Source organism: Oncorhynchus clarkii, chromosome 6 (assembly GCF_045791955.1).
Source record: "Oncorhynchus clarkii lewisi isolate Uvic-CL-2024 chromosome 6, UVic_Ocla_1.0, whole genome shotgun sequence".
In the NCBI taxonomy this organism is placed as follows: Eukaryota; Metazoa; Chordata; class Actinopteri; order Salmoniformes; family Salmonidae; genus Oncorhynchus; species Oncorhynchus clarkii.
Window position 1 is genome coordinate 49,912,207 of NC_092152.1, and position 26,150 is coordinate 49,938,356.

General features: G+C 43.3%; 1 protein-coding gene across 1 annotated transcript in view; it reads left to right on the forward strand.

Annotated features, from left to right (window-relative positions):
- The window catches only part of LOC139411271 (centrosomal protein 120), a 57,822-nt gene that overhangs the window by 12,617 nt on the left and 19,055 nt on the right, over nt 1-26,150 (forward strand). Inside the window, exons 6-18 of the mRNA XM_071157335.1 lie at nt 123-320; nt 545-769; nt 980-1,217; nt 1,550-1,724; nt 5,250-5,399; nt 11,444-11,647; nt 11,813-11,909; nt 12,260-12,421; nt 12,514-12,603; nt 12,786-12,878; nt 15,164-15,325; nt 17,141-17,263; nt 24,805-24,903. Of these exons, the coding sequence (XP_071013436.1) occupies nt 123-320; nt 545-769; nt 980-1,217; nt 1,550-1,724; nt 5,250-5,399; nt 11,444-11,647; nt 11,813-11,909; nt 12,260-12,421; nt 12,514-12,603; nt 12,786-12,878; nt 15,164-15,325; nt 17,141-17,263; nt 24,805-24,903 (2,016 nt within the window). The remainder of the gene's footprint in view (nt 1-122; nt 321-544; nt 770-979; nt 1,218-1,549; nt 1,725-5,249; nt 5,400-11,443; nt 11,648-11,812; nt 11,910-12,259; nt 12,422-12,513; nt 12,604-12,785; nt 12,879-15,163; nt 15,326-17,140; nt 17,264-24,804; nt 24,904-26,150) is intronic.

Consider the following 26,150-nt stretch of genomic DNA (forward strand, 5'->3'; position numbering starts at 1 on the left):
CCTTTGTCATCCTGTGAACACCATTCATTGCTGCTCGCAGCTAGATTTAAATATGTATTCTGTAGTTCATGCCGGTATTGCAGGTGTGCATTGACAGTGATTTGTTTGCTTGTGTGTTTCAGTTGATTCCTAGTACGATGAAGCTGGTCGGTGAAGGGTCTGAGTTTTTCTTCTATTATACCCTGCTGGGTAACGACATCACCAGTGAACCTTTCCAAAACCTGATTAGCCCCAGCTTTGAGCCAGAGAGGGCCTCGGTCCGAATCCGCAGCAGTGATCCCGTTCTACTGGCCTTTCTCAGCCTGCAGCCCAGTCTTCAGGTGCTGTGCTGTCTGTCATGCTCTCACGTGCTAACGTGACGCAAGTAGTTGCTTTGCTGGAGTGTCAACAAAGTCTGGTGTCATTGTCATTTGATTTTTAATCAGATATAACATGACTCCCATAAAATGGTGACAGAAATATTGCAAAAAAGTTTATTTTTTGGCGTCAATGGAATCCGTTACACTAGTGTTTCATAATCGTCTCTGTGTATGTTTTGTCACAGGTCCACCTCTGCTGTGGGAACCACTCCCTTGGCAGCACAGAGGTCTCCCTAGCTGGCCTGGCTAAGAGCAGTGTGGACCTGGAGAAGCAGGTGGCCACAGTGGAGGGGGCCTTCATTCTCCAGCCTCCTAACCGAGCCAAGCAAAGCTTGCCTCCTGTCCCCATGGATCTGCAGCCCACTGTGGGGGTGTCCGTCACACTCAGGAGAGAGGCTCTCACTACTCCGGTAAAGAAAGGCCTACTTGACACATTGAGCTAATCACGGTTACTAACCTACTGATCTGATGTAATAGAATGTTTAATACCCTACTGCTGTAGGGCTCAATTACTTGGTTACTGTCTCTGATGTTGGTTGTCTCGATTTTGCATCATTGCAAATGACAGGAGGAACTTTGACAGAGGTGGTTTCTCTCTGTCTCTCTCTGTGTGTTGGTAGGTGGGAGCTAATGCAGAGGGAGATGGTCCTCTGATTCCACTGAAGACCGGGACTGTGGAGCACGTCCTCCCTCCATCTCCCCCTGCTGAAAAGTGGCACCGAACTCCCTCACCTGGCATAAAGTCCCCCATTAAGTCTCCCACGTCCCTAGCTGAGTCCCCTCCCAACCCCCTCACAGAAAGTGGGGCTAACAGCCTGCAGGTAGAAGCTGCCTTGCAGGCTCAACCTCTCCCAACTGGTAGGTGTTTGTTTGAGTGGGCTCATTCACATTCATTTGGACATTTTAGACCATTCCATTGGTCCTAAAGTTAAATCTCTGGGAGACGCAACACAAATGCGCCCCCATCTCAAGGGTTTGGCAGTAAAACCTGACCTCTTTCAGTTCCACTTTTGGGGAACGACACAGTAGGCACACCCACCACACTTCCCCTAAAGGCTTTTCGCACAGCATTTTTCTTAGCCCTCGGTTAAGCCCAAGAATTAGTCCATTTGAAAAGCCTCTGAACAAGAAAGCCAGGATAAAAAGCACTAACATGTCTGTGGTTGTTTCTGTCTGACTTGGGCCTCCAGGTTCGGTCCTTGCTCCGTGCCAGGTGGAGGACGAGCCTGAAGGAGGCTTGTCCTCGGTCAGCGTCTCTGCACCAAAGATAGCCATCCCCTCCTCGGCACATCACTACTGTTTCTCCATGGACCTGCGCAGTGTCCGCAACATAAACCTGGGCTTCCCTGTCAGCTGCACACTTCGGTAGAGTGATCATCACAGTTTTTGCTCTGTACTGAAAATGCTGTATCCTGAAAACTTGACTGCTGAAATGCACAATTTTCTAGGATTGTATTAACAGTGGACTAAAATGTATTTGTGTAGAATTCCTTTAACAAGCCTTTGGTTTAGTCCAGTTATTCCCCCCTTCTTGGCACATTTGAGGTCTCGTTTTATCTCTTTATTTTTCTTGAAGTGTCAACTTTGATTCAGCTCGAAAATGTACATTCCATTCCTCCAATCATTCTTTCATACCACAAAATGTAAGCCACGTTACCATATGGGTTATTCCAGCAATTCGTTGCCTTTTGGTCAAAGAAACGTTTGCTTTCACAAAATGTTTACATTCTGGGCTCTATTTTAACAAAGCCCTACAGCAACGGTAAATCTTAGTGCTGGTGGTAGCGTTATAGGTTCAGGGGTGCGTCAAATATTTTAGCTATTTTCACAACTAGAATTATGGGCACAGTAGCTGGCGGTGGTGTGAATGAGCTGGGTTTTGATTAATTAACTAGTTGTGGGTATGTCGAGGCTTGGCCCCTCACTAGCCAATCTGAACGTGCTCAATGGCGTAATACAGTTATTTCAGAAAGTATTCACACCCCTTGACTTTTTCCACATTTTGTTATGTTACAGCCTGAATTTAAAATGGATTCAATTTATATTTTTTTGTCACTGGTCTACATTCAATGTTCCATAATGCCAAAAGTGGAATTGTTTTTAGAATTTATATATATATATATTTATATATTTTTTTTACAAATCAAATACTCTGTCTTCAGTCAATTATTCAACCCCTTTGTTATGGCAAGCCTAAATAAGTTCAGGCGTAAACATTCGCTTAACAAGTCACATAACAAGGTGCATGGATGGACTCTTTGTACAATAGTAGTGTTTAACATGATTTTTGAATGACTACCTCATCTCTGTACCCCACACATACAATTATATGTAAGGTCCCTCAGTCAAGCAGTGAATTTCAAACACAGATTCAACCACAAAGACCAGGGAGGTTTTCCAATGCCTCAAAGAAGGGCACCTATTGATATAAAAAAAAGAAGACATTAAAAATCCCTTTGAGCATGGTGAAGTTATTAATTACACTTTGGATGGTGTATCACTACAAGATACAGGCGTCCTTTCTAACTTAGTTGCCGGAGAGGAAGGAAAACGCTCAGGGATTTCACTATGATGCCAATGGTGACATTAGAACATTTAGAGTTTAATGGCTGAGTTAGGGTTATAGGACATTGTAGTTACTTCACAATACTTACCTAATTGACAGAGTGAAAAGAAGGAAGCCTGTACAGAATAAAATATTCCAAAACAAACACTAAGCCACTAAAGTAATGCTGCAAAAATGGTGGCAAAGCAATTAACTTTTTGTCCTGAATAGAAAGTGTTATGTTTGGGGCAAATCCAATACAAGCATAGTGGTGGCTGCTTCGTGTTTATTCGTATGCTTGTAATCATTAAGGACTGGGGACTTCTTCAGGATAAAAAAAACAACATAATGGCGCTAAGCACAGGCAAAATCCTAGAGGAAAACCCGGTTCAGTTTGCTTTCCACTGGCACTGGGAGATTAGCAGGACAATAACCTAAGACACAAGGCCAAAACAACCCTGGAGTTGCTTACCAAGAAGACAGTGAATGTTAGTTTTGACTTAAATCTATTTTTTTTTTTTTTTGAATTTTACCCCTTTTTCTCCCCAATTTCGTAGTATCCAATTGTTGTAGTAGCTACTATCTTGTCTCATCGCTACAACTCCCGTACGGGCTCGGGAGAGACGAAGGTTGAAAGTCATGCGTCCTCCGATACACAACCAACCAAGCCGCTGCTTCTTTAACACAGCGCACATCCAACCCGGAAGCCAGCCGCACCAATGCGCCGGAGGAAACACCGTGCACCTGGCCACCTTGGCTAGCGTACACTGCGCCCAGCCCGCCACAGGAGTCGCTGGTGCGCGATGAGACAAGGACACCCCTACCGACCAAGCCCTCCCTAACCCGGGCGACGCTAGGCCAATTGTGCGTCGCCCCACGGACCTCCCGGTCGCGGCCGGTTACGACAGAGCCTGGGCGCGAACCCAGGAGTTTTGACTTAAATCTACGTGAAAATATATGGCCAGACCTGAAAATGTTTGTCTAGCAATGATCAACCACCAATTTGACAGCTTGAAGAATTTTGAAAACAATAATGGGCAAATGTTGCACAATCCAGTTGTGGAAAGCTCTTAGAAATGTACCCAGAAAGACTCACAGCTGTAATCGCTGCCAAAGTGCTTCTACAAAATATTGACTATGGTGTGAATACTTCTGTAAATTAGATATTTCTGTATTTAATTTTTAATAATTTGGCAAACATTTCAAAAACATGTTTTCGCTTTGTCATTATGGGGTATTGTGTGTAGATGGACCCCTCCCTCACCTATTTAATCAATTTTGAATTCAGGCTGTAACACCACAAAATGTGGAATAAGTCAAGGGGTATGAATACTTTCTGAAGGCACTGTATAGCCAAGATGCATGACTGATGAATGGCAAAGATTGACTTTATTCAGTCAGTTCGTCACCTTTTATAAACTAGTTGTCAAGCAAAGCACAACAAATAGCTTATGCACCACGACTCTGCGTGGCTAAGTGGATTTCGACTCATTGTTACCACAAATACTCTCCCTGTCATGAAAAAACGATTTCAACCAACCACAGCCCATACAAATTGTCCTGGGAGGCGGGACAGACGGCAGACTGCATTCCCCTGTCATCATTTGCTTTGTGACTGACATGCGAATGCCTATCTTATCAATAGATCACTAGAAGATGCACATCATTCATTCTAGCGGGAGAGGGCTTGACGTATTGGTGAATTCAAACTTTTTTAAATGAAAAGTAGCCTGGTTAATTTGAAGTGGGGAAAAATAGCAGGCGGAAAATGTGTCTGTAACCGGCTGATTTAGCCGACAGCTGGCGCTAATGGAAAACACTGCCATATTAAAAATCTGATCTATTGAATTCTCCATGTGGTCTATTTTAAAGGGAACTTCATTTTAAAGCTGCAGTATTTAACTTTTTGGGCAACCCTGCCCAAATTAACGTAGACAGTTATAGATCTGTCATTCTCTCTGAAAGCAAGTCTAAGAAGTGGTAGATCTGTTCTATGTGTGCTCTTTCTGTGCTTCCCATTCTTAAGTTTAGTTTTTCCTTTTACTTTCGGTTTTGTACACCAGTTGAAAACACAATATTTTCGGGTATTGATAAGATTTTTCCACAGCAGTTTAAATCGTAAAATTATTCTCTACACTTGCTTGCTTTGTCACAAACTGAAATTAGGCATACTATTAGAATTTTAGCAACCAGGAAATGGCGGAGTGATTTCTGCAAATTGCACCTTTTTTAATATAACAGGCTTTTAAAATCTATATTGTTACACAATTTCTACTTCAAATATCAAAGTGACGCAAAAGGCACTTTTTTTCGTGGAAAGACCCAAGTATTTTCTCTCGTTTCAGGTATGCATACCAGTTTTTCGGGAGTGCCGCCCCCATCATGACCAACCCCCCAGTGGAGGTGAAGAGGAACATGGAGGTGTTCCTGCCCCAGTCGTACTGTGCCTTTGATTTTGCCGCTCTACCTCACCAAGTCCAGGACACCTTCCTCAGGTGTCTTGTCACATTCTAGAGGAATACGTGAAGCATGCACTTTTAGGGGCTTGTTGTGCCTACTTGTTTCATTGTGCCAAAGGGGTGTTTTTGACCTAGCACTAACAAATCCAGAATCAAATCAATTGCTTGATTAGTTGGTTAGTTGAATCAAGTGTGTTAGTGTTAGGGAAAAATCTAAAATGTGCACTCCTTAGGGTCCCCAGGACCAGGGGCCTAATTTATCAAAGGTGCGTGCACACAAAAACACACTCTAAACCTTGCGTTTCCACAGGTTGGTATTTATACATTTTGAACTTGAGGAAAGTGTGTGTATCTCCATGTACAGCTCAGGCCTGTTAGTAGTGGTTGATCAATTGTATTGCAAGCAAATATTATTATTTTGGGGGTAATGTATGTGTTTGATGCCTTTGAATTATAATGATGTTAACGGATGCATTTGCCGTTGGTAAGGAGATTGCATAGCAGCATGTTGTCTAATATGTTTATTTTACTTGTATTATCTAGGCCTAAATCATAATCATATTGCAGGGCTGGTTTATTCCCGCTACACAACAAATATTAGGCTATCATTTAGCCATTGCTCATTCAATATCCAAGCATGCTACCATTTAGCCATCGCTAAATAAATCATTCAACTGCATCAGTAAAACAACAATGGCGAGGCTATATACAGGGGTTACCGGTACAGAGTCAATGTGTGGGGGCACCGGTTACTCGAGGTATGAGGTAATATGTAGAATTATTGAAGTGACTATGCATAGATAATAACAGAGTAGCGGCAGCGTAAAAGAGGGGTCTGGGTAGCCCTTTTGATTAGCTGGAGTCATGGCTTTGGGGTAGAAGCCTAGACCTAGACTTGACACTCTGGTACCGCTTGCCGTGCGGTATCAGTGAGAACAGTCTATGACTAGGGTGGCTTGGGTATTTGACCATTTTTAGGGCCTTCCTCTGACACCACCTGGTATAGAGGTCCTGGATGGCAGGAAGCTTGGCCCCAGTAATGTACTGGGCCGTACACACTACCCTCTGCAGTTCCTTGAGGCCGAGCAGTTGCCATACCAGGCAGTGATGCAACCAGTCAGGATGCTCTCGATGGTGCAGCTGTAGAACATTTTGAGGATCTGAGGGCCCATGCCAAGTCTTTTCAGTCTCCTGAGGGGGAATAGGTTTTGTCGTGCCTTCTTCGCGACTGTCTTAGTATGTTTAGACCATGGTAGTTCCACTGCAGCCCCGTCGATGAGAATGGTGGCATGCTCGGTCCTCCTTTTTCTGTAGTCCTCAATCATCTCCTTTATCACGTTGAGGGAGAGGTTGTTGTCCTGGCACCACACGGCCAGGTCTCTGACCTCCCTATAGGCTGTCTCATCGTTGGTGTCATCGGCAAACTTGATGATGGTGTTGGATTTGTGCGTGGCCATGCATTCATGAGTGAACGGGAAGTACAGGAGGGGACTGAGCACGCACCCCTGAGGGTCCCCCGTGTTGAGGATCAGCGTGGTGGATATGTTGTTACCTACCCTTACCACTTCGGGGAAGACCATCAGGAAGTCTAGGATCCAGTTGCAGAGGGAGGTGTTTAGTCTCAGGGTCCTTAGGTTAGTGATGAGCTTTGAGGGCACTATGGTGTTGAACTCTGAGCTGTAGTCAATGAATAGTGGGAAAGGGTCTTGTGGAGTGCAATAGAGATTGCATCATCTGTGGATCTGTTGGGGCGGTATGCAAATTGGAGTGGGTCTATGGTCTCTGGGATAATGGTGTTGTGAACCATGACCAGCCTTTCAAAACACTTCATGGCTACAGATGTGAGTGCTACATGTCAGTAGTAATTTAGGCAGTTTACCTTAGTGTTCTTGGGTATCTGAGAGTATGGTGGTCTGCTTGCAACATTGGTATTACAGACTCAGTCAAGGACAGTTTGAAAATGTCAGTGAAGACACTTGCCAGTTGGTCAGCACTTGCTCGGTGTACACGTCCTAGTAATCCGTCTGGCCTTGTGAATGTTGACCTGTTTAAAGGTCTTACATCGGCTATGGAGAGCGTGAGCACTCAGTCGTCCGGAAAAGCTGATGGACTCATGCATGCTTCAATGTTACTTGCCTTGAAACAAGCATAGAAGTAATTTAGCTCGTCTGGCAGACTCGTGTCACTGGGCAGCTCGCAAGCCCTGCCACATCTGACGAGCGACCATTTTTCCATCTCGCTCATTCAATATCCAAGCGTGCTCGAAAGTAAATAGACTGGTAACCTATTTTACGTTTTGGGTTGGCTACAGTATTGCTGTTCGATAGGCTGATGTCACTCTCCTATTTGATATCAGAGCCAAAACCAAGACAGATAAACATAATCATCTATTGATGAACATAGCATCGTCTCAGTCAAAAGGCTATGACCTATTATTGAACATGTAACTGATGTAATGAAGCAGCTAATAAAGAGTTAAAGAAAAAAAAAAACATTTGCCTAAAATGCAATTAGCTGGAAAACACTTGTAAACAGCACACCTAATGTGAGCGGTTCCATATGTGACATGACAGAGATGAAAATCTCAAATTTAGAGGTAATCTAATAGCAACAATAATTGCCTCCAATTATTTTTGGATTTTGGCTAGGCTACTTTGAAGCAAGTTAAGACATTCCTCATTATGATAAATAAGATACTTTTCTTCATAAAGTCTGTGGACACCTGCTTGTCAAACATCTGATTCCAAAATCATGGGCATTAATATGGAGTTGGTACCCCCTTTGCTATAACAGCCTCCACTCATCTGGGAAGGCTTTTCACTACATTTTGGAATATTGCTGCAGGGACTTGCTTCCATTCAGCCACGAGCATTTGTGAGGTCAGGCACTGATGTTGGGCGATTTGGCAGGACAGAATCCTGTAGGAAGCACAGAATCATTTAGAATGTCAATGTATGCGGTTGCGTTAATATTTCTCTTCACTGGAACTAAGAGGCCTAGCCCGAACCATGGAAAAACCCCAGACCATTATTCCTTCTCCACCGAACTTTACAGTTGCCACTATTTATTGCGGCAGATAACGTTCTCCTGGCATCCGCCAAACCCAGATTTGTCTGTTAGACTACCAGATGGTCAAGCGTGAGTCATCCCTCCAGAGAACGCGTTTCCAATGCTCCAGAGTCCAATAGCGGCGAGCTTTCCACTCCAGCCGACGCTTGGCATTGCTCATAGTGATCTTAGGCTTGTGTGCGGTTGCTCGAGCCATGGAAACCCATTTTATGAAGCTCCCGACGAACAGTTCTTGTGCTGACGTTGCTTCCAGGGGCAGTTTGGATCTCGGTAATGAGTGTTGCAACCGAAGACAGGCGATTTTTATGAGTTAAAGCACATGGCGTCCCGTTCTGTGAGCTTGTGTGGCGTACCACTTCTCGGCTGAGCAGTTGTTGCTCCTACATGTCCTACACCTGGCAGCAACGGGTGTGGCAGAAATAGCAGATTTCACCATTTTGAAGGGGTGTTCACTTACTTTTGTATGATTAATTGATGAATTGTTAACCGTTAACATCCCTAGTTCGAATAGACAATCACTTGTTTTTAACAGTCACTGCGAAATGTTTAAACGTTCCGATCAAATTTGCCATTTCGAAACTCTCATGGCCAAAGTTCCAACATTTCCAAATCATACAGCATTTTTGCTACCACAGAAGGTGAAAGTGAGGGTTTGGGGTTGCTTGTTCACAAGCACACGTGTCTATTATGGCTCTAATTTATAATTGAAAACATGCCTATATGTTGCCTGCGACAGATTAATGAATCCCAATCATTTGCTGCGCAAGCAAATCCTAGAATCTCCACCTGCACCAGAATTTTACATTACATTTAGTATGCACGGTTGATAAATGAGGCCCCAGGATTGGGAAACACTGGCTAGTTGATGGTTGTCTACTTGTTTCATTTTGGTTGTGTACAGATAAGACAACTCAAGGTTTCTTTTGATTTACAGTGCCTTCGGAAAGTACTCAGACCCCTTAACTTTTTCTGCAGTTTGTTACATTACAGCCTTATTCTAAAATGGATTAAATAAAATAAGCAGCAATCTACACACAATACCCCATAATGACAAAGCGAAAACAGGTTTTTTGAAATTTTTGCAAATGGATTAAAAAAAAACGGATATCTTTATCTAAATAAGTATTCAGACCCTTTGCTATGAGACTCGAACTTGAGCTCAGATGCATTCTGTTTCTATTGATCCTTGAGAGGTTTCTACAAACCTGGAGGTCCACCTGTGGTAAATTCAATTGATTGGACATGATTTGGAAAGGCACACACTTCTTTTTATATAAGCTCCCACATTTGACAGTTCATGTCAGAGCAAAAACCAAGCCATTAGGTTGGAGGAATTGTCCGTAGCGCTCCGAGACATGATTGTGTTGAGGCACAGATCTGGGGAAGGGCACCAAAACATTTCTGCAGCATTGAAGGTCTCCAAGAACACAGTGGCCTCCATCATTCTTAAATGGAAATAGTTTGGAACCACAAGTCTCTCCCTAGAGCTGGCCGCCCGGCCAAACTGAGCAATCGGGGGAGAAGGGCCTTCAGGGAGGTGACCAAGAACCCGATGGTCACTCTGACAGAGCTCTAGAGTTCCTCTGGAGATTTGAGAACCTCCCAGAAGGACAACCATCTCTGCAGCACTCTACCAATTAGGCCTTTTATGGTAGAGTGCCCAGACAGTTCTCTTGGAGTTTGCCAAAAGGCACCTAAAGACTCAGACCATGAGCAACAATATTCTCTGGTGTGATGACCTGAATGCCAAGTGTCACGTCTGGAGGAAACTTGGCGCCATCACTACGGTGAAGCATTATGGTGGCAGCATCATGCTGTGGGGATGTTCTTCAGCGGCAGGGACTGGGCGTCTAGTCCGGATCGAGGCAAAGATGAATAGAGGAAAGTACAGAGAGATCCTTGATGAAAACCTGTTTCAGAGCGCTCAGGACCTCCGACTGGAGCTAAGTTTAACCTTCCAGCAGGAAAACGACCCTAAGCACACAGCCAAGACAACTCAGGAGTGGCTTCTGGACTAGTCTCTGAATGTCCTTAAGTGGCCTTGCCTGAGCCCGGATTTGAACCTGATCAAACATCACTGGAGAGACCTGAAAATAGTTGTGCAGCAACACTCCCCAACCAACCTGACAGAGCAGGAGAGGATCTGCAGTGAAGAATGGGATGAACTCCCCAAATACAGGTGTGCCAAGGTTGTGGGTTTATATCCAAGATGACTTGATGCTGTAATCGCCTCCAAAAGTGCATCAACAAAGTACTGACTAAAGGGTCTGAATACTGTAAATGTGATTATTTTTTTGAAAGTTTATTAAATTAGCACAAAAAAAATCTAACCGGTTTTGGTTTGTCATTATGGGGTATTGTTTGTAGGTTGGGGGGGGGGGGGGTGTGATATTTAATACATTTCAGAATAAGGTTGTAACGTAACAATGTGGAAAAAGTCAAGAGGTCTGAATATTTTCCCAAGCCACTGTAAATACCCATTAATGTACACCTTTTTAAGAGGGATTTATCTATACAAAGACACATATGACTGAATAATCAGTCCACCATTCTGGTGTGTTCAGACAATCAGACTATGTATGGCCACAAGGAGAAGGGGTGAATTTGCCCCTAATTGCTGATCTTTGGTCAGTTTTTTCCACTAATGGTTGTTAGGATTGTGGGAGGTGAAGCTGATTCTAGATCTGTACCAAAGGGAAACTTCACCCTGGAGCCCACCAGAGATTCTAGTCCCACTGTGCTTGGGCTGCAGGTAGCCTGGTGGGTAGGGGTTGTTGGGCCAGTAAACGAAAGGTTGCTGGATCAAATCCCTGAGCTGCCCCTGAGAAAGGCAGTTAACCCACTGTTCCCCGGACTCCGATGACGTGGATGTCGAGGCAGCCCTCTGCACACCTCTGATTCAGAGGGGTTGGGTTAAATGCGGACGACAGATTTCAGTTGAATGCATTCAGATGTACAACTGACTAGGTATCCCCTTTTCCCCTGTTAATGGATTTTTCTCCTTGGTGTAGGGTGCCCCTAGTGGTGGAGGTGTGGAACAAAAATACCAGCTCCAGAGACATTCTCCTCGGCACGGCCAGCATACAGCTGTCCCACCTCCTGACTGCAGAGAAGAGCCGCTTCCTGGGCCCCATGGGCCAGCAGCACTGGAGGCAGACCTTCTCCGAGAGGATCCCAGTCATAAAGGCCCAAGGGATTTCAGCGGCAGGGACTGGGCATGCTATATATAGACTCTTGGAAGATATTATCATCAGTAGTAGTCATGTGTGGCTGCAGTTCTATGTATGCTTGCTAGATGGCACCCTTGACTGCCTCTTGACTGCTTGGTTGAGCTAATGTTAGTACGGTGTGAAACAACTTGCGTGTGTCTCCTTCCACAGGCCCAGTGAAAAGGTGGCTGAGCTGTGCTACGTCACAACCCTGGAGAACCTTGGTTTAGTCAAGGTCCAAGATATTGTCATGTCTGAGTCCTCCCAGGTACAATGTGGTACATGCTGTATGTTTGTACACAAGTTGATGCTTTTAGATTTGTGCACCACTAATTCTGTAATTCACCATTTGAGCTGTAGTGAGAGACCAAGTAGAATGACCAGGGCACATTCATAAATCATCTTAGTGGGTGCTGTTCTAGGATCAGGTCTTCCCTGCCCATGTAATCAGATTCATTATACTTTTAAAAGGCCACTACTTCTACTTTGAGATGCTTTGTGTATACGGGACTGGTCAGGGCCCATATTTATAAAGTTGTCTCACAGTAGAAGGGCAGATCCAGGATCTGTTTGGCCTTTTTAGATCATAGTAAATAACATGATATTGTATTGTGACAGAATGGGTATTCTGTGGCACAGAAGACGATGCCAGCTCTGCGACCAGCTCCTCCCAGCAGTGCAGGCGGAGTCCCCACTGAGCCCCGCGAGACACTGGAGTACAGGGCTGCCCTGGAGCTGGAGATGTGGAAGGAGATGCAGGAGGATCTCTTTGATGACCAGGTGGCTATACTGCAGTGAATGTGTTATTGTAGCAATTCCATTGATGCCTTTTTGTTTTGGTACAAACGTGTGTGTGCGCTCAACTTCCTCAGCTGAAGAAGAAAGAGCTGGGCCATATGCAGGCGTTGGCCGAGGAATGGAAGAAGAGGGATCGGGAGCGCGAGTCTCTGGTCAGAAAAAAGGTACACCCCCCCCCCAGTTTTGCATCCCCCCCCCCCCCCCCCCCAGTAATGGTTAAGGGTTTGATTGGGCAAGGGGAAGATGATCCTAGATCTGTACCTAGGGGAAACTTCACTCCGGAGCATTATACTACTTTTCTTATGGTCGTTTTGTGACAGATGTGCCTTATGTGATGTGTTTCCAGGAGGTAGAGTACAACATCTTGGAGGAGCAGCTTCAGAAGATTCTGGCTGACTTGGAGAAGAGAGAGAAGCATCTAGGCCATGCAGAAATGGAGGTTGGTATATTTAATATTTTTTAAATGTAAACATTTCAAGGAGAGCGCCGGACGCACAGTGTAATGCACTGTATGTATAGTCTTACAAATGTGAAACTGCACATGCGCTGGGTGCAATCTGACTGCCTGATAGGCACCCTGTAGTCACCTCACTGATGAAGCCGGTATCGCTACACTTTAAATGACTGTATTCTACGTAGTGCAACTATATGTAGAGAAGATAATGGAGCTATATATTTTTGACAATTAACAATTCCCAAAATATAAACTAATCAGTCCTTGACAATCTAAAATTCCCCAAATGTCATGTGTGGAGCTCGGACCCAGCTCCGCTAGGGGGCGGAAGAGGACCCCTCAGTTTCATGTCCCTCTATAAAAATAGAAAAAAAGTTCAAATGATTGAGTGGCAGGTTGACGCAAAATCTGTATCTCCCCTTCACTGTGTCAGCAAAATGGACAGAGCACCTATGTGTTGGTGGGCAATGGAAAGCCACCGGGGCAGTTAGGTATGACTCCTTTTGGGTTTCCATAAAAAGCAGGAAAAAACAAGCTTTACTTAGTGGTTGTTCAGGCAATGTCTGAGAATGCACTGTAGGACTTTTTATGTCTGTGACTCACTAGTTCTTAAAGAAACCAACAGTGGCTGCCCTGTGCACTGGAGAAACCGTGAAAAGGCTAATAGATCAAAGGTGGGCCGGACACCTCGCTACTGTGTCAGTGGTTGTTTAAAGTTGTGACAGCATTGTGAAGTTCCTCTGACATCGAATGCACGGGTTCGTACAACACAGAAGTAAGACTTGAGGCTACAGGGCTGCTGAAGGTGGTGACCGAGCCAGGCTTGGAAGTTTGTAGCCACCGTGGTGCACAGTATCCTCAGTCTTCTCGATCCTCCAAACAAATTTACTCGAGGCAAAAGCAACGGATCTACACTGGCATCCGCAGTGCGTTGGAGTGCATCGAGAAGCTGAGGTGTGACAGAGTTCGAAGTCATTTGGGCATAGTGCAAATGCTGTCATTGGTGAAATGTCAGAACGATTTAGCAAACACAACAGCCAACTGCTGGAGGACCTTTGTACCCTTGACCCAGATAGTCTTTCTAGATGTGAAACCATTCGCCTTTTGTTTACTGCGTTTGTTTGGTGTTAATTTTAAGTAGCCTAAATATAGATTGTGTCAATCTGATATTTAGTTTACTAGGCCTACTACTTGGTACCGCTGTTTTGTTCTGTTCTGTTCGCATCTGTTCACATTAGCAGTTGTCTGTATTCTAAGCCAAACTGGAATTCAGTATTTTTGTTGGCTACTACTTTCAGCATTTAGTTTGCATTATTTTGGTAAGTCAGCTGTGTGTACGGCTGCATTCACATAGGTGAATTACCCAATTACAAACAGCCTATCTATATTCATTACCAAAACGACCTTGCGCTGTCCGTTGTGCTGATACAGCGCAGCGGAGATGGGCTACAGATTTCGTGCCAACCTGTCACTTCTAAAGCACTCAATGATCTCGGAGTCTCAGCATTTGAACATTGTTTATTTTGGTACAGTGTGATATAAGCAGAATTCAATAAGTCCAATGCAGGAACCCCCAAAAATTGTGCCACCCCCGCTGATTTCAACTGCCCCATTAATCACTTTATCCTGGCGCTGAGACTGATGGGTCTCCCATTTGATTTTGTTATGTTTGAGTCACTCGGCTAGCATAAGAGCACGGCATGAGCCATGGCAAAATGTGTAGCACTGCAGAAAAAATAATTATACATTATTCTATCTGTTTTGTCACATACACTGGATAGGAAACTAGCTTTAAAACTCCACATTTTCTCTCAGCCCCATGGCAAAATGTGTATAATTGCATGGAATTAGCTTTGAAACATTTTCTCTGTGGCCAAGGGGGGGAGGGGGGCCCTCAAATTGTTGGTCGGAGAGAATGCCATTGGCTACGCCCACTACCCCCCCTCCCCCGTGAACTTTGCCACCGCTGCAAAAACAAATCCTCGGGAAATACTGCAACGGGATAGAAATGATTCACCATAGGTTGAAGGTGATCACTCGGACAGCTGGTTATTATCTTGCCTTCTAAGGGATTGGACCTTAACCATACCAGGAAAATGGACACCATAACACCACACCATAACAGAACTCTCATTTACTTTTTTTGGGCAGTTTGGCAGTTACCTGTACATCCCAATAATACATTTCACTCTGCATACCTTTAGCGTTACGAGGGTGTGGATCCTTGCTCAAACCTGTATTATTAACCCCATCACTGCTTGTGCTTTCAGATGCAGCGCTTGCAGAGGGAGATGCGGGCTGAGCACGAGTTAAGCATGTGCAAGCTGCAGGAGAGCGGCCGGCGGCTCCGCGAGGACTGCACTCACCAGGTGGATCTGGAGAGGTCAAGGGTCAGGCAGCTGGAGGAGGAGCGTGGCAGGCAGCAACAGCAGGTAGGCGTCAGGGCGCTGGACTGGGGAAGGAATGCTAGGCTGGCCCGCTCAATACCCACCTTGGGAGCAGATGAGGGTCCTGGGGTGACCATTGACCATGAGGTCAATGGGCCATGTCATCCCCCGGTGGACATTGTGAAATGGACAAAAAAAAGAGAGAAGAAAGCAGCACGGGTCAGACGGACACTGGGGTTTCGGCCAGGCTTCTTGCCTCTTGCAGTCTCTGAGGATACCATCAATATCTGACCAGCCGTGACCATAAAACCCCGATCTGCTGTTCTCTCAGGCCTAACACACCCGGTGCATTGCATGGTTCTGTAGTAGAACAGACCTGGCCTTTAGCATTTATTAAATTCTTAATTTTGTTTTCCCAGTCTCTCAATGACTTACCTGGTTAAATGAAGGCAAAATGTGTATATTTATTTCATTACAGAATGAGAGGTGATAGCATGTTCAAGTTCTGGAAAATGTATCACATACTCCCCTGTTTGATTTCCATGTGTCACGAATGTGTTCTGCTCTATAGTAGATTGTCAAAATGATCAAAATAGCGGAAAGAGTTCAGCAGCAGCCATGTGTGTGAACTTATACATAATACACCTTGAAGAGCAGGCTAAAGCAGGGATTCAAGCTGTGAAATTGGCTCAGTTTTTCTTCATTTTAAAATAGTGAGTTTGATTTAGTCCAGATATAGTCCTTAGTGCTTTTTCAATGTTAAGAGAGGAGAGGAGAGAAACCAGCCCCCCTGCTTTACTAATGTAGGCCAACCTATGGTATGTAGGCTACAGTATGCAATGAGATGTTGGTTCTTTTCAGTCCCACTCCATCCCCCCAGTATGCTCTGGATATTTTGCAGTGAAGAAGAAAATGTGCATTATTTTCGCTAGAATCTCTCCCTTGTCCTCCTCACAGACAAACCCACTTACTGAAATAGTTGTCTGCCGTCTCATTTTCCCAGAAAATATCTGGACTCTCCGGCCATAACAAATCAAGCAAAGTAGGTTTCTGACATGCGGAAAGAAGGCAGTGCTGTGAAATCTGCTAGCCAGCCTGCCATGCTGCTCTATATCTTGTCTCCCCATGTCAGGAATGTGTAAACATACATTTGTCGTCCTCTGTCGGCACACACCAGAGCCCGTTTATCAGGCCTGGATCCATCCACCCTGCCTTCCAGCACAGAATACCAGGCATTGTGTGTGGGGTTTGTTGCTCTTCCGCCTGCCTTGTCTAAAAGACCGACAGGATAACATTGAGAACCGCACAATCTCAATTACTCTGGGGATTTAGATGTCAGCAAACACCAGCTAGGCTCCTATGATTTTGAGGAATCTGGCATTTGTTTATTAATCAGTGGAAGCATTGCATAGGACTCACGGCCGTCAGTGAAAGTTGTTACAGTATAATGTATTGTTCTCGTTTGTGGGTCGCGCTCCTAGCCAAGTCATGAGCTACTCTCCTGTTCTCCATTTAGTCAGAGCAGTTGTAAGGTTGTTAAAATGTAACACTGACAGTTAAGCCTTTGGGTGACATTTATTTTTATGCAAAAATAACAATCATCATTATCTGTGTCATTAATTGTGCGGTGATAATTTAACTGGAGTTTAGTAAACTGAGCAATACATAAATAGTCTCTTTATAACACACATTGTTGAAGAGTTTTAAATCAAATCACATTGCGAGGTTGAGTTTTGTGGGAAGTTTTGCACTGTGCGCTATAAAAACGTTGCCCTATATGTGTAACACATGACATAATTGGTAGTGATGAGGAATAATCCTTTTCTGTTTCGCTCCTCATAGTAAGTTCTTCTGTTGTAGATGCTGGATGCAGAGAACAAATACAAGCTGTTGGAGAAGGAATACCAGCAGTTTCGGGAGCAGCAGAGCATTCGCCCTGAGATCAGACTACAGTCTGAGATCAACCTGCTAAGTCTGGAGAAGGTGAGCACATCAACTTCTAACTATACTGCTTACATAACCCCAGTTCTCTGATATTATGAGTGACGTATTTCAGTGGGATTTCATTCCCATAACTTGAAGAAACCAATCACAAGCGTCTGTTGAAGACAGACCTGAAGAGCAGCGACTATGGTGCGCCCTCACCCTGTATAAAGACGCCACTCTCCTGCTCACTGCCACATTTTTTCAAACATGCGTCTTGCGATTAGGGAAGTGCGGTGAAATATTTCACTCATAACATCAGAGAACTGGGGTTGTGTAAATAACCTTGTTCTCTTTCAATTACCTGTTCTGTATTTCACGGTGGGATATGGTAAACTCCGTATCGCAACATGCTCTCCAAAAGCCAGGATATCCCAACACAGAGACCCTCAAAGGTCCCTAAACTGAGGGTACACGCTCCGTAAAGGCATGGAAACGATTAATGGCAAAGAAGACTGGTGTTTTGCGGTTACTATTTAGTGAAGCTGCCAGTTGAGGACTTCGAAGGCATCTGTTTCTCAAACTAGACACTCTAATGTACTTGTCCTCTTGCTCAGTTGTGCACCGGGGCCTCCCACTCCTCTTTCTATTCTGGTCAGAGCCAGTTTGCGCTGTTCTGTGAAGGGACTAGTACACAGAGTTGTACGAGATCTTCAGTTTCTTGGCAATTTCTCGCATGGAATAGCCTTCATTTTTCAGAACAAGAATAGACTGAAGAGTCTCAGAAGAAAGTTCTTTGTTGTTCTTTGTTTTGAGCCTGTAATCGAACCCACAAATGCTGATGCCCCAGATACTCAACTAGTCTAAAGGCCAGTTTTATTGCTTCTTTAATCAGCACAACAGTTTTCAGCTGTGCTAACATAATTGCAAAATGGTTTTCTAATGCTCAATTAGCCTTTTTAAAACGATACCTTTGGATTAGCTAACACAACGTGCCATTGGAACACAGGAGTGATGGTTGCTGATAATGTGACTCTGTATGCCTATGTAGATATTTCATTCAAAAATCAGCTGTTTCCAGCTACAATAGGTATTTACAACATTAACAATGTCTACACTGTATTTCGGATCAATTTGATGTTATTTTAATGGGAAAAAAATGAGCTTTTCTTTCAAAAACATTTCTAAGTGATCCGAAATACATTTCTAACATTTCTAAGTGACCCTAAACTTTTGAACTGTAGAGTACATAGAATGAACAAATACGTCTGCTCATTTTTTGTAATTTTTCAATGGTTGCTTCAGGGCGCTGCTCATTGAACATCATTCAGCCCGTAAGTCACAACGAACGAGAAAGTTGGCATGGTGGTTTGACGGTGAGTTGCTTGCCAGCGACACTGTAGTTAAGTAAATAATCAAAGTACACTTCACCAAGCAAGCAGTGGCCCTGTCCTCATCACATACACGCATAGCTAGCCAGTAATGTATTTAGCCTAGCTAGATAGCTATCAATTTGTACTTATATGCGAACACTGGACGGTCGCCAAAGTGAACACCTACTCATCCTTGACACAAAATATGCAATCTACAAAAAAAGCAAGACAGTTGGTGAAGAGCTATCTTTCAGGCCATGTGTTTACATTCATGATGAGATAAGATTGTTTGTTAGCTAGCTAAATTAGAACGTGTGTGACTGAAATCAGTGCTGCAAACATTTTCCTGCATGAATGTTTTCAGTCATCAGCGCATGCCATTTGCAGCTGAAATATATATAGAAAATACATTTTGTATTGAATAACACTGTAATTGACATTCATTTCAATAAGAAAACATTCCCGTAATGAACAGGTAGCGTGTGCTTGTCATAACAAGCTCCCATTGCCAGGTTGTCATAATGTTTCTTTACATGACTGTTTTACGTTGACTGTTGTAAGGCACTGTAGTGAATCTACTCCATACAAATGCTGACATCTAGTGGTGACATTATGGACTGCATGCTACTACATATTTTGTGAACTTGTCAACAGTGCCGTTTCAGATTTACTTGGAGACTAAGTTTCATTAATCTCATTCAACCCTTGTTTATTTGTGAGCTTGTGGTGCTTTAGCACAAACACTTCTGCATTCGTATCCACTGCCATAGATGAGTACATCTTAAAGATAAGCTTTAGAAGGTAAACCGAACACGTTTTTTGTATTTACTTCCTTATTTATAGAGGATACAGTATTTTTTTGTGGTTATAACATGACAAATTAACTTTGATTTGACTTGTTCTCAAAAGCCATTGAAATGGCAGCAGCGGTATGAGAACCAGCACATTCTTGCTCAAACAATATGGCTTTCCTTAGTGTGAAATCCTCGTCGACCCACTGTGCTGTCACTCACTATGATCAATGGGCTGATGTCGCTTGTCTAAATGTCAGTTGTGAAGCTAATGGCAGTGACGCCCATAGCAAGTAGCTCATGGATGTGCGTTTTACCAATACTGTGCAACTCCGGTAGGGCAACAACTGGGAAGAAAAGAAAAAGAAACGCACATACTTGGTAGTGTGTGCCGGGGCTCGAGGTTCTTGACCAGTCGGCGAAAGCCAACATCATCCACGACAGAGAACTGTTGATTGTCAAGGGCAATGAATTCTATTATCTTAGCGCTAATGGATTTCATCTTTGAGTTGTCTCGCTGACATTGTCTTACTCTTTCAAATGACTGCTCGACTTGAACTTGTTAAGTTGTTGGAAGTGCGCACCTAGTTTTTTTTTCTGCTTTTGTTCAAAGTAGTCAATGAACGTCTGGGGGTGATGCACTTTCAAATGAGTAATTTGGTTTGTGGTATTGAACGATTTCACTTTCTCCCCTCGGGAAATAATAGCAGCAGAAACGTTTCATATGGCCTTTTTATCTTCCTTTTGAAACTTAAAAATAGATCCACACAGCAGACATTGTGGGCTAGGTTAGGAATGCTGTTTTCGTGGCGTCATTGCGACATGTACCTACGTTAAATAGGAATGCACGTCAGCTTTGACATTGGTTTTGCACATTGGCGTTAAACTAGACATTGGGCCAATGCCGATGTTGGCATTTTTAGCTAATATAGTACGATTCTCATGTGCTTACCATTTATATTGTGCATCCCTAGCTGTAACATAAAATGTGGGAAAGGTTAAGCGGTCTGAATACTTTCCCGAAGGCACTGTATGCATCTGTTGGTCAGAGATACCTTTAAAAAAAAAAAAATCAGATCAGAAAACCAGTCAGTATCTAGTGTGACTGCCATTTGCCTCATGCAGCGCAAAATCCCACTGGCTACCATCCATTTGCCTCATGCAGCGCGAGGCATCTGCTTCGCAGTTGGTCAGTCTGTTGATGGTAGCCAGTGGGATTTTGTCCCACTCCTCTTCAGTGGCTTTGCGAAGTTTCTGGATATTGGTGGGAACTTGAACACGCTGTCGTACACGTCGATCCAGAGCATCCCAAACTTCCTCAATGGGTGACATGTCTATTGTGTATGCAGGCCATAGAAGAACTGGGGCTTCCAGGAATTGTGAACAGGTCCTTGCTACATGGAGCTGTGCGTTATAATGCTGAAACACGAGATGATGGCGGTGGATGAATAGCACAACAATGGGCCTTGATCTCGTCACGGTATCTCCGTGCATTCAAATTACTATAGATAAAATGCAATTGTGTTCATCGTCCGGGGCTTATGCCTGCCCATACCATAACCCCACCGCCACAAGGGCGGAATATTTTCACATCAGCAAACCGCTCGACCATACGAGGCCATACACGTGGTCTGCGGTTGTGAGACTGGTTGGACGCACTGTCAAATTCTCTAAAATTACATTGGAGAAGGCTTATGGTAGATAAATGAAAACTCGACAGCACGCTCCCTCAACTTGAGACGTGGCATTGAGTGGGCTTTTATTGTCCCCAGCATAAGGTGCACCTGTGTAATGATCATGCTGTTGAAACAGCTACTTGATATGCTACACCTGTCCGGTAGATGAATTATCTTGGCAAAGGAGAAATGCTTACTAACAGGGATGTTATAAAAATTTGTGCACACAATTTGAGAGATACGCTTTTTGTGCATGTGGAGCATTTCTTGGATCTTTTATTTCAGCTCATGAAACATTGGCCCAACACTTTACATATTTGTGTGTGTGGTACTAGACAAAAAATTGGACACCTACTCATTCAAGGGTTTTTCTTTATTTTTAAAACTATTTTCTACATTGTAGAATAATAGTGAAGACAGCAGTACTATGAAATACACACATGGATTCACGTAGTAACCAAAAAAGTGTTATACAAATTCTTCAAATTAGCCAACCTTTGCCTTGATGACAGCTTTGCACACTCTTGGCATTATCTCAACCAGCTGTGAGGTAGTCACTTGGAATGCATTTCAATGAACAGGTGCGCCTTGTTAAAAGCTAATTTGTGGAATTTCTTTCCTTAATTCATTTGAGCCAATCAGTTGTGTTGTGACAAGGTAGGGTTGGTATACAGAAGATATTTGGTAGAAGACCAAGTCCATATTATGGCAAGAACCGCTCAAATAAGCAAAGAGAAACAACAGTCCTTCATTACTTTTAGACATGAAGGTCAGTCAACACGGAATATTTCAAGAATGTTTCTTCAAGTTCAGTTGCAAAAACCATCAAGCGCTATGATGAGGACCGTCACAGGAAAGGAAGACCTGCTGCAGAGGATTAGTTCATTAGTTACCAGCCTCAGAAATTGCAGCCCAAATATATGTAACAGACCTATCCCAACATCAACTGTTCAGAGGAGACTGTGTGAATCAGGCCTTCATGGTTGAATTGCTGCAAAGAACACTACGAAAGGACATCAATAAGATGAAGAGACTTGCTTGGGCCAAGAAACATGAGCAATGGACATTAGACCGGTGGATATCTGTCCTTTTTGGGTCTGAGTCCAAATTTGCAAATGCCGTGTCTTTGTGAGACGCAGAGTAGGTGAACGGATGATCTCCGCATGTGCGTTTCCCACCGTGAAGCATGGAGGAGGTGGTGTGTTGGTGCTTTGCTGGTGACACCTGTGATTTATTTAGAATACAAGTCACGCTTAATCAGCGCAGCATTCTGAAGCGATATGACATCCCATCTGGCTTGGGCTTAGTCCGGCTATCATTTGTTTTTCAACTGGACAATGACCCAAAACACAGCTCCAGGCTGTGTAGGGGCTATTTCACCAAGAAGGAGATGGAGTGCTGCATCTGATGACCTGGCCTCCACAATCACCCAACCTTAACACATTTGAGATTGTTTGGGTTGAGTTGGACCGCAGAGTGAAGGAAAAGCAGCCAACAAGTGCTCAGCATATGTGGGAACTCCTTCAAAACTGTTGGAAAAGCATTTCTCATGAAGATGGTTGAGAGAATTCCAAGAGTGTGTAAAGCTGTCATCAAGGCAAAGGGTGGATATTTTAAAGAAATTAAAATGTATTTTGATTTCTTTAACACTTTTTCGGTTACTACATGATTCCATGTGTGTTATTTCATAGTATTGCTGTCTTCACTATTATTCTACAATGTAGAAAATAGTAAAAATAAAGAAAAACCCTTGAATGAGTAGGTATATTCAAACTTTTGACTGGTACGGCATGTTTATGTAAATACAGTACCAGTCAAAAGATCACCCGGCGCAATGCTAAACTTTGGCTGGAGTGGTGTAAAGCTCACCGCTATTGGATTCTGGAGAAGCGGAAACGCATTCTCTGGAGTGATGAGTCACGCTACACCATCTGGCAGTCTGACTGACTAATCTTTGTTTGGTGGATGCCAGGAGAACAATACCTCCCCGAAGTCAAAGTGCCAACTGTAAAGTTTGGTGGAGGAGGCTGGTTCATGGTTCGTGCTAGGCCCTTTAGTTCCAGTGAAGGGAAATATTAATGCAACCACATACAATGACCTTCTAGACATTTCTGTGCCTCCAACAGTTTGGGGAGGGCCTTTTCCTTTTTCAGCATGACAATGGCCCCGTGCGCGCACACATACAGAAATGGTTTGTCGATCGGTGTGGGAGAACTTGACTGGCCTGCACAGAGCTCTGACCTCAACCTCATCAAACTCCTTTGGGATTAATTGGAACGCTGACTACAGGCCTAATCGCGCAACATCAGAGCCCGACCTCGCTAAAGCGCTTGTGACTGAATGGAAGCAAGTCCCCCCTGCAATGTTCCAACATCTAGTGGAAAGCCTTCCCAGATGAGTGGAGGCTGTTATAGCAGCAAAGGGGGGGACCAAATCCTTATTTATACCCATGATTTTGGAATTGGATGTTCGATAAGCGTGTAGTGTATGTATCCATTGTCAGATGTTTGATAGGCAATGCATTTGGTACAGTTTATGATTTGACCAAGTGACAGCCTTATTCTAACCAGCTCGTCAAAACAGTGTGCAAAAAGTATTGTATTAGTAGCTAACTGTATTGCTATAAAAGTATTCTAGCGTATTGCTATAAAAGTATTCTAGCTAGTGTCCATCACTGATACACGCAATAGTTCCTTTTCCTGGCTCTCTACAAAAAGCTTTAGGGCCAACTGTTATATTGGTCCCCTAGTAGCCAGCTAGTGGAGAACCTTGTAAACATTACAGCTAGATCGTTACAGCTGTTGTTTAGTTAGCAAGCCAGGTAGCTAACAAGCTAGCTACATTTCGAGTACAGTAGCTAGACGAACTACCTAAACTTTACTCATCAGATATCCTAATCAGAAAAACTGCTGAATGTTAGATAGCAAGCATTGTTACAGGTACTATTTATGCGTTAAACTACATTGGAAACTATCCATATTGCTAATAGTTACCGGTAGCTGGCTGGCTGGCTAGCTAGCTTTATTGGTGTAGGGAGTAGATTAGCTAGCCTCCCGTATTGCCGCTAAACTCTGTATTCATCCTCCTTGATTATTCAATTCCTTTCCACGCCATTCTTAACAGCTTCTACCACCAAGCCATAAGACTGCTGAACATCTAATCAAAGGGCTTACCCAGACTATTTGCATTGCTACTCTGTTATTATCTATGCATAGTCACTTTAATAACTCTACCTACATGTACATATTACCTCGACTAACCGGTACCCCCTGTATATTGTCTCGCTATTGTTATTTCACCGCTGCTCTTTAATTACTTGTTCCTTTTATTTCTTATTCGTATTTTTTTAACTGCGTTGTTGGTTAGGGGCTTGTAGGTAAGCATTTCACTAAGGTCTACACCTGTTGTGTTCGGCGCATGTGACTAATAAAATTTGATTAGCAATGTACATTTGCTTTAAAAAAAAAAACATTTTAATAATTTCGCAGACGCTCTTATCCAGAGCCTAGCTGGCTCTGGGGTTCGTACCAGCGACCTCTGAACCGTTAGGCTACCTGTAATTGAAAGAGAACCACTTATAACTTGTTTATAACAATGTATAACTTATTTGCAACCACTTATAGTCTGTTTGTAACCACTTAGAACTAGTTTACAACCACTTCTAACCTGTTTGTAACCACTTAAAACCACAGGTTGTAATTTTTACCTTTTTTTTTGTTGAGGTTGTGCTGCATCTTTTAATCAACAATCTGTTATTCAAGGTGGAACTTGAAAGGACACTGGAATCGACGACAAAGTCTAAACTTCATTACAAGCAGCAGTGGGGGCGTGCTTTGAAAGAACTGGCCAGATTCAAACAGGTAGGCCAATTTAGATGACTACCACTTTGATTCAACAGAAATGTATTTGCCTGTGGTATGCTAATACCAACATGATCAGCATGTTTGTGCTATTCTATAGTTAGAATATGTAGGGGTCATATAGATATATACATTAGGAACAACTGCTCTTTCCATGACATAGACTGACCAGTTCAATCCAGGTGAAAGCTATGATCCCTTATTGATTTTACTTGTTAAATCAGTATAGATTAATCAGTGTAGATAAAGGGGTGGAGACAGGTCAAATAATGATTTTCATGCCTTGAGACAATTTACACATGGCTTGTGTATGTGTGCCATTCAGAGGGTGAATGGGCAAGAGCTGTTCCTAATGTTTTGTACACATATGTGCTATACAGTGCCTTCGGAAAGTATTCAGACCTTGACCTTTTTTCACATTTTGTTACAGCCTTATTCTAAAATGGATTAAATGAAAAATAAAAAATCCTCAGCAATCTACACACAATACCCCATAATAACAAGGCAAAAACAGTTTTAAAAATTGTTACAAATAAACAGATACCTTATGTAAATAAGTATTCAGACCCTTTGCTATGAGACTCAAAATTGAGCTCTGTTTTCATAGATCATCCTTGAGATGTTTCTACAACTTCAATGGAGTCCACCTGTGGTAAATTAAATTGATTAGACATAATTTGGAAAGGCACACGCTTGTCTATATAAGGTCCAATAGTTGACAGTGCATGTCAAAAAAATAGAACTGAAAATAGCTGTGCTGCAACGCTCCCCATTCAACCTGACAGTGCTTGAGAGGCTCTGCGGAGGAGAATGGGAGAAACTCCCCAAATATATAGGTGTGCCAAGCTTGTAGCGTCATACCCAAGAAGAGTTGAGGTTGTGGACAGGTGTCTTTTTATACTGATAACAATTTCAAACAGGTGCCATTAATACAGGTAACGAGTGGAGGACAGATGAGCCTCTTAAAGAAGAAGTTACAGATCTGTGAGAGCCAGAAATCTTGCTTGTTTGTAGGTGACCAAATACTTATTTTCCACCATAATTTGCAAATAAATTCATTAAAAATCCTACAATGTGATTTTCTGGATTTTTTTTTTCTCTCATTTTGTCTGTCATAGTTGAAGTGTACCTATGATGAAAAATTACAGGCCTCTCATCTTTTTAAGTGGGAGAACTTGCACAATTGGTGGCTGACTAAATACTTTTTTGCCCCACTGTACACTACCAGTCAAAGTTTGTTCACACCT